We start from the raw sequence: 13,905 nt of genomic DNA, 5'->3' as shown, positions 1-13,905 counted from the left end.
TTGCTACTTAAAGTAAGCATCAGTCAGGAAATGATTTAGTTCTAGTCTGATAAATGCAGTAAAATTGCATTTAGTAAATCTTTATCGTTAGGCTTGCTCAATTTTTAAACTTTAAATTGTAGTATTAAAACTCAACCAAATTAATATTTGAACATTCCTGAGTAATACTTTTTAAAAGCTATGTTCTAAGAGTAGACTAATTTCAGGAGCGATACTGCAGGGAATGAGAGCTAGTACAGCACCAATATGAAAGACGAACTGACTATTATTAACTCGGTGCGCGCTCCCGTCTACGTGCTGCGCAAGGACGTGCGCGAACCCGTCTTCCCGTGCGTACGACAGCCCCTTTCCATCACCCCTTCCACCCCCTACCCCCGTTTCTGTACGTGCGTGACGCTGTGCGCGAGCTCCCTCTCCCTTGTCAGATAGAGGCATACGGAGGGAGAGAGAGAAAAAAACTTTTTTTTCTAATTGAGGAATCAACAGCCGCCATCTTGTGGACGCCGGAACCGGGGAGCGGGCGACGGGCGAACCTGGACAGGGAGCGGCAAGTGTCAGCGCCTGGAGCCTTGAGGGGAGGCGAGTCCTGCGGCGGCTGGACGATCCCAGAGAGTGGGGCCAGGGACGGAGACCGTAGGGGTGGAGGGACGTACGGGGACCGGCCTGGGCATTGTCCTACCGTGTCACCGCTGCGGGTGGAGATGGGGCCAGGACAGGGCATGGAATAGTAGGAAATGCATATAATGGCATTCACATTTTCTATTAAAAAAATAAAACCAATAGAACATCTGGAGCCATGTAAAAAAATGCACATTAAGGGAAACAAAATATAGTTATATATATTGTCTTCTATTTTGTTTCCAGCTTCTGAACGTTTCAGTGTAGATGCTGCATTTACCCAGAGGGGTCGCCCGAGGCTGATGATGGCCTCGGAAGGAACCAGAGAGGGGGCAGTGTAGGGCTCATTCCATATACACCTTTGGGCTCCTGCTCCCTTCTGGGGGCGGGGCTTGAAGGGTGGAGGGGATGTGCTGAGTAGGGTCAAGGCCCCGCCTCCTTACTGATTCCTATACAGGTGACGAGGAGGAGCGAAGCCCAGTCTGCCGAAACAGAGGGGGCGTACCCCCCACATTTATATTTATTCTATATTTTACTGAAAGGTCTATATTTAAATTAAGACAGTTAACCTGTTCTTGGTGGGAGTGTGGCAGGGCTGCGTTCCAGGGTGTCCGATCTACTATCCCCTCCACCCGCCCCATTTCTGGGGTCTCTGTCCCCTAGGCCCGGGGTGGGTGGGGGGTGCCAGGGGTGGGTGGAGGTTCAAGGGCTCCTCCCTACAGCTCGCAGCATCTCGCATTTGACAGACTTATCCATGGTGAATACTGGAGCTTATTCGTTCTCTACGTACTTGGGAAATCGAACATTGACATTTGGAGTTCGTGGTAGTCTTTGAAGGGATTCCGGCATTTTTTTGGATCTTGTGTTTTTTTTGTGTGTGCCAATTGGATATTTTTTTGGGAAAGCCTTGGCGAGAAGGAAACGACTCAAAGGGACTTTTCAGAACGGATAAAATGGCTGAGAACCTGTTGGATGGACCGCCCAACCCTAAAAGGGCCAAGCTGAACTCTCCCGGCTTCTCCGCCAGTGACAGCACAGGTAGGACGTGGGAACGAGGCATGCTTGTCATTCTGGGACTTTATCGGTGTGCTTGCATTCAGTTTTTGGCGTGGTTAGAGGTGTGAGCTAAGCATGTTGTGTGAATATGTAAAGATCGGCCTTCTGTACATAGGACATGCATATGTATTCAAGTGCTGTATTCGAACTGGTTGTCATGAAACCAGGCTAATGTCAAAAGATTGGAATGAAAGGGTTGACGCTATACCATACTAACTGGAAGAAATGGAATCCAGGGTGTGTTTGTGAGACACCTACTTTGGGGAAGACGAGGTGTCTTAAATAGCACGGTCAATGGAACCTGACATGGGCCTGCGGATAATACTAGTTGCATCGTCAGCTGGTTGAGAGGGATGTGACCAGAAACTAGTGGGAGCGGCTGGGGCAGGTACTAGAATCCTGTTACCTATTGAGCTCTGTTAGATGATATATTCAATGACAACAGGCGATTGGGATTGATGGTTAGCAGGCAAAGCTGTGGACCACCTCTTGTCCTGAAATGTAATTAATACATGACTTGTGCCATATAACACAGAAAGCGTCCAATATGAATTGAAAACCATATCACTTAAAAAACAGTGTTCTATATCTACAACTCTTTTGCAGGGAACTGCTGCACCTAAAACGATACTTTTAACAGTGAGAATTGGGGGTTGGTCTTTGAGTAGGCTCAGGTCATACGGATTGATATTCAACCGTCCACTATTGATATGTTTTTAAAACGGGTGCTGCATGAATGGCATTTGATAGCTAGGCCAATCACAGCGAAATAATAGCAGATGCTCCATAGTATGGGTAGCGGGATAGCGTCTTAACATAAGATGCATGGGATGTTTTTTTGAAAAGTTGTCAGAAAGTAGAATGCACACATGGGTTTTAAACTTTTTATTGTTTCGAGCCTATTGCATGGAATGGAAGTAGGGCTGGAACATCATACCAGGCATACTGGAGAAATGCAGTACAAGCTTGACCTGGGACTCGTGGAGATAAACCGGTGGCTTTTTGCTATATCAGTCGTTTTCGGTTTCTGATTCGAAGATGAATTTCAGCTGCACTCATTTTGGACCATTGTGATTTTGTTGCATGAATGCATCTTATGCCATCTTTTTCTTTGTTATGTTGTAGTTTTTGAATACTGTTGAACGATGACAGTTTACAGTGAATACTTGCACAGCTGCTGCGCTAAAAGTAGTCAGATGTTTGGCAGTCTCTGGAAAGAGTGATTTTCGGATCAATTCTTTTATTAGAGCTTATTGACTTGCACATATACACTTGATTACGACAACTTGCAGGCTCGGATCGATCAATTTTTACCCTAGAGTAAGAAGGACTGGTGAAGAGTTAATGGTGTAAACTGCCCCGATACACTCCATCGAAACTACAGCCCCATATAACCCGCAGTTACGTTTCTGACAAGCTAATAAACCTCAAACTCTCGCTTGGCGTAGTGTGTTTTGGCTTAGTGAATCGTGCTGGGCCCCTCAACACCTTAAGAAGGACTTTACCTACATCAAATCAGTATTTCTCTCCACCCTTAAATACTTGGGTCAAGTTCTAAATTCGTTTGCCTTGGAATAAAGTCAAGGCTCCCATTGTGTACTAAACTCTGACCCTCCTTTGATCTAGTGACTAAAATTATTTCGAGGTCTGGTATTTCGCACACCCCGAATAACCAGGCCCTGTGATCCAATGTTACGGTAGAGCTGCGCGGATCTTAATCTTTTGACTTCTAGGGACTTCCACAGAACCTTCACTGGAACCTCAGGACACCAGCCTAAAAGATCTAGAGTTTGAGCCTCAAAAACAACTCGCAGAAACAAATGTAGAACGAATAGCTACACAAATTCTGAAGTAATTAAATTCACAAACAAAAAAATGCAACATTTGAAATTTTACTTACAATGGGAAGGTTGGAGTTTTCCAAAATGTAGTTTAATTTCTGAATAATGAAGTGATATGCTTGACTCTAGCATGTCACTTACTTTATCCTTTTTTTGTTTTGTTCTGAAGGCATGCAAAACATTTTTTTTGTCAACGACTACCAGAGGTTCAGTTGAGGCCACAAAGCGGCCATACCACATTCTGTTTGTTTTACTTATGCTAAACCCACAAATCAGCCCAAGGATACCAATTTATTACTCTCTAGCATCCAATTTCAAACTCCTTCTCAGAATATTTTAAAATCTGTAATTTTACTTTTTGCTTATTAATTTATATATAATTTATAAATCTTCTAACATAATTTAATTTTGTAAACAGTCGCCTCATGGATCTTGAGGGGTCCACGGACCACAGGTTAAGAACCACTGCTCTAGAGCCCAAGGTGCTATGATCAAGGGCTTTGCTGAACATCAGAGTACTGTGATCAGACGAACTCTGAGTGAATGCAATGGCTGTGTTCTTTTCTCCCACTCCTAGTATAACAAATGATGGGAGTCTAGGAAGTTTGGTGGAAAACCTAGTCTGTGCCTTGAAACCCAGTTTTACAATAACATTTAAGCTTTGGGCAGTCTCGTGTTAGGTGGATTTAGGTTCCTGTGCATCTACATTTTCTTCAACACGTTTTATTTCTTGGATTTATCTCATTTATGCATCTTCTCTAGCTTAGATTACCAGTATTGCAGTGTGCTCCATTTCTCCCTGTCACTGTCTTTCCAGTCTCTTACTGCCACGTCCTTTGACCTGGAGTTTTCCCTAATAGGTAGAGTGTGTGAGTCAAAACTGTGTATATACTCCACACCTAAATTGTGTATAGTTTGTTTTTGTAAACAACCATTTCTCGAAAGGAGTTAATTGTGGCAGTTTTGATTGACGTGTGTTATCCAGTGTCTGATTTGCAAATCTCAATTGTTTCCTCTCACCAGGCCATAATATAACTTAATTTTATCGAATTATCTAAATCTTTGATAAAGGAATCCCATATTATCTTAAAACTGGTGTTAGGCCTGGCATCATTGGGGTGACTTGCCCCTGTATTTTTGCCTTTGCCTCCTGTTATTTTGCTGTGTGTTATACTTCGTTTTTGCTGGTCTAGATGCTTTGGGCACTTTGCCACTGCTGTTCAGTGCCAAAGTGCAAGCGCTCCCTCTGTAAATTGATGTTATGGATTGGTGATTCGATGAATGTCATATTTGAATTACTGGTAATTACCTAGTACAGTGCACGGTGTGTGCCCATGGCCTGTAAATCAAATGCTGCTAGTGGGTCTGCAGCACTGATTGTGCCACCCACATGAACAGCCTGTAAATGTAACTCAGACCTGCCACTGCAGTGTCAGTGCGCAGTTTGCTACTGCCATGTTGACTTGACAGGTGCACCCACTTGCCAGGCTCTAACCTTCCATTTTCTTACTTGTGAGTCACCCATAATGTAGGCCCAAGGTACCCCTGTGGGCAGGGTATTTGAAAGGTAGGACATGTCCTTATGTGTGTTGCATGTCCTGATAGTGAAATACTGCCAATTTCGTTTTTCACTATAAAAAGGCTATCCGCCCCATAGGATAGAATCTGATTTTGTTTATAACAGCTTATTACTTCCCATTGAGACAAGATGGGAAGATACAGTTTAGTATGCCTGAACTCAGAATATAAAGATGCATCTTTTAGTAAGAATGATTTTTACATTCTGTGTTTTAAAAATACCACTTTTAGAAAGTATGTATTTTCTTGCATAGCCACCCTGTGTGTCTTCCAGGTTTGTGTATTGACTGTCTGGCTTTGGACGGACAGTGGCTGGCGATGTGCGTACTGTTCAGACAGCCACTTGGGGGGTTTAGGTGTGTCTTGCCTTTCCTGGGTGAGTCAGGGCTGGGCTGACTAGACCTGGGCTGCATTCAGAGTAGGGGAGGGGAGATTTCTTTCTCACCTAACTGCACATGGTCTGCTGTGGACAATGCTGTCTCCACCTTCCGCCAGGAAGCTGCACCAGAGAGGACAGAACTGGTTTTGGCTGGGCAAAGAGCTTCTCTGCCACCAGAGAACAAAGGAATTTGGGCTATAAATGTTACAGCCCAGACCCCTGAACTCTAGACTGCTTCTGGAATTTATTTATTTAAAGTTTTGTATAGCACGAACATGACCCAAGTGGGTATCGGAGCGCTTTACATACCGTTGAGGAAGACAGTTGAGGGAGAAAAGTAAAAGTAGGGCAATATACAACAAGAACAACCAGCATTTGCAATGTAATAGGTCACGCATTTACGCAAGTTTAAGCTATTGGCATTGTAAAAGACAATGCATGTTATTTTTGTTTTTTAAAACCTAAATTAAAGGGATTGTCATTAACAATGCCAATACCTTAAAACTAGTGTATTGCAAATGCTTGTTTTTAAAGCAGCCCTGGTACTTTTGAGGAACTCCGGCTGCTTTAAAAAAAAAAAAAAGTTTAATGTTTTGAAATACATTCACAGAGATGGTGGTCTTTTGTCCCTTGAAGGCCATCACAGAGATGGTGGTCTTTTGTCCCTTGAAGGCCACCATCCTTGTGATTATAGTCGATCACGTGGTGTCCCAAATTTTGACTTGCCTAATGGATATTATTAGGCAGGTTGTTCTATGACCCCCTGACGTTCGTTATTTTGTGCTCAGACCTAATACTACATGGGGCGGTTCAAAAAATTCAATAGTGGTAACAAAAAATTGTAATATATGGAACCACTTTTTTCATCCACTATTATAGAGTACATCTGGCCCTATGTCTTCTCGCTTTACCTTGGTTTTCGATTCTGTGTCCCTCTCTTCCATCCCATCTATACACCAATCAGAACACCCCAATCTAAAACGGCTGTCCTGTGCATGATGGAACTATAATTCCAGTCTCTGAGCTGTAGGATTATATAATCACGCCCCTGCCAAAATGCATCTGGCAACTGTATGTGAACCACGAGGGCTTTGTGAATGATGACTGTAGTTTAGGGGGTTGTGGTACATTATGAAACCAAACGAAAAAAAGCTGCAAAGCCGGATAGAAAGAACAGTTGGGGATACATGATCTACAGGTTCTTTGGACTTTAAAGTGCTTACAAAGTCAGTCTGCAGTTCTGTAAATTGTGGTAAAATTCCAAAACACACCGACTGCGGGCCTACACAGTTTCCCTCCCGCACTTCTCTGCTTTGACACCTCCACCTGCAGCAATGGTGCGCACGTCACAGCAGGGGGGATTTGAGAGATGACATATTAGGAATTTTGGTTGGTTTACGCCGCACGGTGTGTCTATAGCGCTGGACTCCCTGTTTCTCTCGGTGGGTTGTGATCTTCGGGATGCTGCACACTGCTTCTCAACGAAATTGTGGTAGTGACTGGGCCTCAGGAGTCCAGAACAAGAAGGGGCACGTGTGGCGGCTGTTTGAGGCCAGTGACAGCCAGTGTGAGGGGTGAATTCCCCCTGGTGGTGGCGAGAGGAAAGTGCTAGGCTCTCAAACATGGAAACGAGGCCTGATGAACCTAGCTGTCTCCGCGTGCAAGCGCGCCATGCGTGCACTGTGTTCAAAGCCAGCCCTACGCAGGGATAGGAGATGTGCACGTGTATGGAGTGCACATCGCCTGTAAGGGCACGCACCTGTTTTGGCCCCTTCGCGCACTAAACCGACAACAATAGTCTCGCCAAGGTGATGCAGAGCATGCGATGTGTTTGCAAGGCGAGACCTAAAAATGACATTATGGCGGACATATGAAACAAGCATTGGCATAGCCAATAGGTCTCGCCTTTGGGCCATTATAAGTGTTTAGCCATGCAACAGTTGATGTTGCACCAAGAATATTGTGCTGCATAATGAAATACTTACAAGGTCCCAAAGGCGAGACCTATTGGCTGTGCCAATGCTTGTTCTTTACTGTGGCTACGTATGGTAGAAGTCAGCAACTGCTGACACCAGTGCTTGATAGAGACAGCTGTGCCCTAGTAAAATGGCACTGTAGTCAGCCTGGTCTTTGTCTATTTTCTTATATTTTCATAAGTTAGCCTGGGACGCATGCAACACCCAACATGTTATACCGTTTACACAGGAAACAACAAAATGTACCCAGCTACATTCCTAATCATGTCACTGTTTCTAGGTTGCACAGGTTACTCTGAAATCGGCAACAAAGGCAAAGCTGGACTTGCGATAAACTGTAACTCACAGTGGCACACAAAACGGAAAATGCGGCGATGACATTTCACATATAAGCACATTTCAAACACTGAAATGTCACACAAGCGAACTGGAAACTAGGCGGCTGTGGAAGAAAGAGTTTAGACAGGTGGAGGAAGGAGCGGGGAGGAAGATGGGGAAGAGGAGGAAGGGAGAGGGTAGATAGATGGAGACAGGAGATAAGCGGAGACTGGAAATGGGGGAGGAGGCAAACAAGAGAAAAAAATGCAGAAAACGTGACAATGGGAGAGTTGAGACGCTGATGCGGTGTAAAGGGAAAACATTTGCAAGGAGAGGTGAATTTTTAACGGGCATCAGAAGCAAAAAAAAAGACGCTGCGAGGCAAAGAGAGAAAGGGACGCGGGGACAGATAGTGAAAAGAAGAAACGGGTAAAACAAGACGGAGGGCATTGCTGTGGGGAGGGGGGAGGAGAAATGCGACACGGCGGGCAGGGGAGGGGGCTGAGGGGGGAGAGCGGCATGAGGGTGTGAAGCAGCAGGGGCCTGAGACGCGCCGCCTTTGATGTGGTAATGCGAGGCAGGCAGGCAGGCGGCTGGTGGTATTGTGCACGCGCTTTTTAGGGCTTGCGTTTGCGCAATGACCTAAAAAGCACATGCACTGCAACAAATCGCCAGTGGAATCGCCAGTTAGGTAAACTCTCGATAAGCCCCTATATATCACGCTTCCGCTCAATGCGCATGCGCATTGAGATAGGTCGCTCGACCTAAAAAGGCTGAGGGAGAAAAGAAAAAGTAGGGCAATATACATCAAGAACAAAAATGACATTATGGCAGGCGACAATGGGTTGCAACAAATGGCATGTCATAGGTAAACCAGCTAAACAAGATCGAGGCAAGAGGAGAAAAGGTTCTAGTTCAGTGCATTGTTCATTCGTAGAGCTTTAGCCTCCCTTTTGAAGGCAAATGTTGAGGGAATCAGTCTTGTTTCCACTGGTAGGGAGTTACAGATTCTTGGGGCAATGCTAGAGAATGTACGATTGTAGGTTTTAAGGTTTTTGAATTTCCTTGGCTTAGGCAGCAGTTTGCTGGTGCTCCTCAAGGGCCGGGTGCCGCCAGAGAGTTCCAGCTTATTTGTCAGGTAGAGTGGGGTATTGAAGTGTGAGGCTCTGAGTCATACAAGCAATCTTTAGCTGGATCCTTGCCTCAAAAGGAAGCCAGTTGAGCGTTTTCGGGTCCGGCGAGATGTGGTTGGTCTTCTTGGAACCCGTGATGAGTCTAGTAGCAGCATTTGGAGATGCTCTGATGGGGGCTAAACTTAGTTTCGGCAGGCTGCATAGAGTAGTACTGCTGTATTCTAGTCTAGAGATGATTAGGGTTTGTACCGCCGATTTGAAGTCTTCTTGGGGAAGGTAGCGTTTGAGTTTTCCTAGGATGCTCAGTTGGAAGTTCGCTTCTTTGGTAGATGCACTGATCTTGTATGTTAAGGTTCTTATCTAGCACAACACCCAGTGATTTCGTGGAGTCAATGATGTGAGGGGTGAGGGTACATAGATATTTCACAACAGTGGGGCTTTGCTTAGTAGGTGAAATGAGGAGGTATTCTGTTTTGAGGGCGTTTATTTTGAGATGGTTGGAGGTTAGCCAGTTTAGGCTTTTGAGCAGGGTTCAGTTGAGTGACTTTGTCTTCGGGGGAGGATATTTTCATGTAAAGTTGGGTGTCATCCGCATACATGTGATATTGGATGCTTTGATGATTACAATCAGTGGTTCCATGAAAAGGTTAAAGAGCGTGGGGGAGAGTGAGTACCCTTGGGGGACACCCAGCGTGCAGGGACTGGGGTTGGATAGTCTGATTTGGATTTGACTCTTTGTGTTCTGTTGTTGAGGAAAGAGGCAAACCATTTAAGGACCGTGCCTGAGACTCCCATCCTGCATTCCAAGAGGTTGAGTAGATTGTCATATTTGACAGTGTTGAATGCAGATGAGAGATCGAGAAGAATTAATAGGCAAGCTTCATTCTGGTCAAGCAAAGTGAGTGTCGTCCACTATATGAGTGGCCGTTTCGGGGTGCTATAGCCAGTGTTAAAGCCCGATTGGAATAGGTCGAGTAGCTGGAATTGCTCAATGTGTTTGCACAGTTGTTAATGTACACATTTCTCCAGTAGTTTTGCAAGGGTAGGGATGTTTGTGATTGGTCGGTAGTTATTCAAGTCTTCAGTGTCAGCGGAGGTTTTTTTGAGAATAGGGAGCACAAGGCCAGCCTTCAGGCAGTCCGAGATCTCACCTTGAAGAAGAGATGCGTTGATGATCTTGTAACTCAGAGTATGAAATCCTTGATAAGTATTGACAAAACTTGACATGTGCAAGCACTTGTGGATTTCAAGAGCCTATTAGTAAACTTTTGTCAAAGGCTGTTGCCCAAAAAATACATTATCAGTTCCATACTGAAAATTAACAGAATTGTAAGAGTGGCCCTTTGTCACTACCATGATATCTATAGGTCTATTTATAAATCAGGAATAAATGGCAGTTCGGGACTGTGCTTCTTCGGCGCCACTGTGAGCTCTAGCAATAGCAGCTATGAGGCTGAGTGGTTTATTAATGTCATCCGAATCCTGTGTAATTTTACCGGTTACAGATTATTTTTATTTTCCACGCTTTTTCAAAGTTGGAAAATGTATGGCAAGACCAGAGCTAGAATACACTGTCACGTATTACAGCATGAATTATGTCCAGGCGTCTCATTAATCAAACTACATAATATAAAGGAATAATGCCATTCGCCTATGAAAATTAAATAATTCTGGATTATGACAGCATGTCTGTGGAACAGGGCTCTGAAACCGCTGCTGAAGTGACTTTGTGGCGACGATCCAAACATGAAAAAACAATGATCTTTGCGAGTTTTGGTCAGTTGTGCACCATAAATAACACCCCCGCCCCCATGGACTGATCCTGCATGCCAGACACTCCCTGCACACAGGTCCCGATGGTGCCGCTCTGCATGGGGGGGACGGGCCCATTTCAAATCATGTTTAGGGGTGGTCTTCTTATATATCGGAACAAATTGCAGTGGCAGTCCAGACATCTCCCGAGTAGAGGTAGATTTACTGAGTGAGCGCCTGAGACCGCTGCTGAGAGCTCCTGGCCACGAGGTTCTACGAGGCGTTGCTGCTCCGCTGCTACAGTACCGCCTTGCACAAAAACACTGAGCGAGCCTCACTTCCCTATATCGGCCGGCCCCTGACGTCATCGCGCGACACACCTACATTCAGGCACGGTCATTTTAGCTAATTCAAGTTGTGAGGTAACACGTGGTCAAGCCTTCATGATATCACACTGTTGGAGCTCAGCTGGAGAGAGCGGTCTACTAATATGGTCTGCGGTTTCACCTTTCATCGGGGAGCGGCGATTATAGCAATAATCACACAAAGTTGTCATATTAGCAATTTTCTAACAAGGTTTTCATAAATCAAGTTGTGGGTCATGCATTCATAATATCCAAGAAGTTGAGGCTCAGCGGGAAGGTGAGGTCTCCTGGGAGGTAATATGGCCTGTGGTTGCGCCTTTCGTCAGGGAGCGGCCATTTTAGCAGATTTTCTCACAAAGTTAGCGTCTTAGCAATTTTCTAACAAAGTTAACATAATGTTGGAGCTCAGCAGGAGAGTGATGTCTCCGGTCATGTCTTAGGGTCAGCGGCTGCACTTGTGATCAGGGAGCAACCCTTTAAGAAAGTTCAGGGTTATGCTGCATCGGGGTCATAAGCTCGGGCCAGTTATAGTAATGTTCAGGATTAAGTGGTACTGGGGTCCTGAAATCAGCCCAGCTATATAACAATGATGAGCAGGGAGTGGCCTTTTTAGAGAGCGAGTTCAGGATTTTGCGGTATTGGGGTCATGCAATCAGACTTGTTATTTTAGTGAGGAGCAGGGGGTGGACATTTTTAAGATTTCAGGATTGAGAAGAAACGGGGACATGAAACCAGTCCAAAGTATTACACTGGGCACTTACCCCAACATCCGCTTGTAGTGGTAATTCAAAAAATTTAGCCAAGAAGTTCAGGATGCCAGAGGAGAGCGAGAACAGGCAGGTCTTAGTGTTGGGTGTGCGCGATCCGTGGTCCCATCAGCAGCCATATGCGGGGGCGGGCTCGGACACGGACACAACAGCCTCCGAGTCGATGCCTGTGAGCCACGAGGAATCTCTCCACAGCGGCCGGGACACGCCAGGGGGCTGGGGGCTGAAAGACACGTAAGCACAACAAAGCAGAGGGAAAAACGGAGTATGTAGCTTCGCTGGAGGTCCAGGCGACTGTCTACACCATCAGAGTTGTGAACGTCGGCGATATCTCATGTTGAGGTCGTTCTCGAGGAGTCCGGCTCGTTGTGGGGGGGGGGGAAGAGTCGCTAGAGCCAAAACAAGATCGATGGCAGAGACCAGATGCGGTCTCCGGTGTGCCGCGGAAGGCCAGGCCGCACCCACCCCCAGTCGCGGAGCAATCGGCAGCAGCGTCGTGGGAGGGGAAGGGGGCCAGCGAGCAGGAGGTAGAGGGGGTTCCGATGCAGGCCAGGGCACAGGACAACGCACACAAGGTCGCAGCAGAATTCGGCTGCGGCTGTCTCCGGGCTGCAGAGACTAGCAGGGAGACATCCCCGCCTGACAGCGGGCTTAGTCTGAAGCAGAAGAAGCAGTCAAGAAGCAGTCAGTCCCGGAAGTAGGGCCTCTCTGACCCAGTCCCACTGGGGAGAACCGCAAGAATTCAAGAGGAACCTCTGCCAAGGAGAAGTGCTGGGAAAATCTGAAGGAGAGAAGTACTGCCCCTTTGCTGTGTGCTGTCTGGGGCTGGTCATTAATGGCTGTTATCTGCGAAGGAGAGGACTGTGTGTATCCTGCTTGTAAAGTGTCTCCAAGGGCTTGCAGTGGGCTTGTCCCCTGTTCAAGAGGTCTCAGAAACAGCAAAGACCTCACCATCCTTCTGGGCACGTCTCTATAATCGCTGGTTTCAGTCGCCACAGAAGAAAGGAGCAGCCAACTCTTTCACAGAGTCCGTTGTCGGTTACCGTGTTGTGAAGGCATGCAGAAGGACCTGCCGCACTTCGCACCGCATCCTTGGTCGCACCGATGCAGTCTGGACAATCGCCACCGAGCCGTTGCTTGCACCGCGTCCTGTGGAAACCACACTCCGCACCGCTTTGCTTCATCCTCCTTGGACGTCACAGACACTGTCGCTGAATGACCTGAACATTGACTGGCTCCATTGCCTTTCTCCGTAACATGCCAGCACCGCATCGAGCACCCCAACATGCCAGCACCGTAGGCCTTGGTCTCACTGACATGCTAGATTTCAGCTCATCCATTTCTATGTGCTACACAGGGCGTACCTGACCCCGGCAAGGATAAATAAATATTTCAATGTGGACACAGCCCGATGCCCCAGATCCAACTCAGGAGAGGCGGATTTTATCCATATGATGTGGAATTGCCCGCAGTTAGGAACGTATTGGGAAGAAGTGGTTGAAGTATTGTGCGGGGTGACGGATAGGCAGATAGACCCAGATATGTGAGCATGTATATTGCATTGCTTTCCTCATACGGCTCGGGCGAAGGTCACAAGTAAGTTCTTGGACCTGGGGCTCCTGCTAGCTAAAAGGGAGCTAACGAGGCATTGGAAAACCAGGCAGGGGACCAGCATCAAGCGTTGGAAGGTGGAATTTACTAATTGGGTAGCCAGTGAGTGTGTTTAGATCCAACAGGCTAAGAGAGCTAACAAAGAGAAGGCACTGGACACTGCTAAAGCATGGGAGGCTCTGGTCGCAATGCTGTTTATCCCTGAACCGGAGTTGGATGGGGATTCAGTGGATACCCTGGTAGGAACTCCCTGCCCTGAAGGATCATAGTGGGGCTCCTTTTGATTCCAGGGAACACTGATGCAGATGTTTGAATGGCCTAGGTTGAGTACGCATGGGTGGCATAGAAAAAGAGGCACGCTCCCCTGAATAGTTATATAATATAGGTAGCTAACCATTCCTGATAAGAGAGAACGCACTGGTGGAAGGGGTTCGGGAGGGCATGACCAATAATTAGGCGAGCGCACGGCCTGCTTCACTTGAGGGTTCAGGAGGCAGAGCCGGGAGAATGT

At 46.5% G+C, this 13,905-nt stretch overlaps 1 protein-coding gene across 1 annotated transcript in view; it reads left to right on the top strand.

The window, feature by feature from the left end:
- Positions 1-264: 264 nt before the first annotated feature.
- The window catches only part of CREBBP (CREB binding lysine acetyltransferase), a 1,783,742-nt gene continuing 1,770,101 nt past the window's right edge, over positions 265-13,905 (top strand). Inside the window, exon 1 of the mRNA XM_078663125.1 lies at positions 265-1,656. Within this exon, the coding sequence (XP_078519251.1) occupies positions 1,572-1,656 (85 nt within the window). The 5' untranslated portion in view covers positions 265-1,571. The remainder of the gene's footprint in view (positions 1,657-13,905) is intronic.

This window comes from Lissotriton helveticus, chromosome 10 (genome assembly GCF_964261635.1).
Source record: "Lissotriton helveticus chromosome 10, aLisHel1.1, whole genome shotgun sequence".
In the NCBI taxonomy this organism is placed as follows: Eukaryota; Metazoa; Chordata; class Amphibia; order Caudata; family Salamandridae; genus Lissotriton; species Lissotriton helveticus.
Note: the sequence above shows the minus strand (reverse complement) of the source record. Positions and strands in the feature narration are given on the sequence as shown.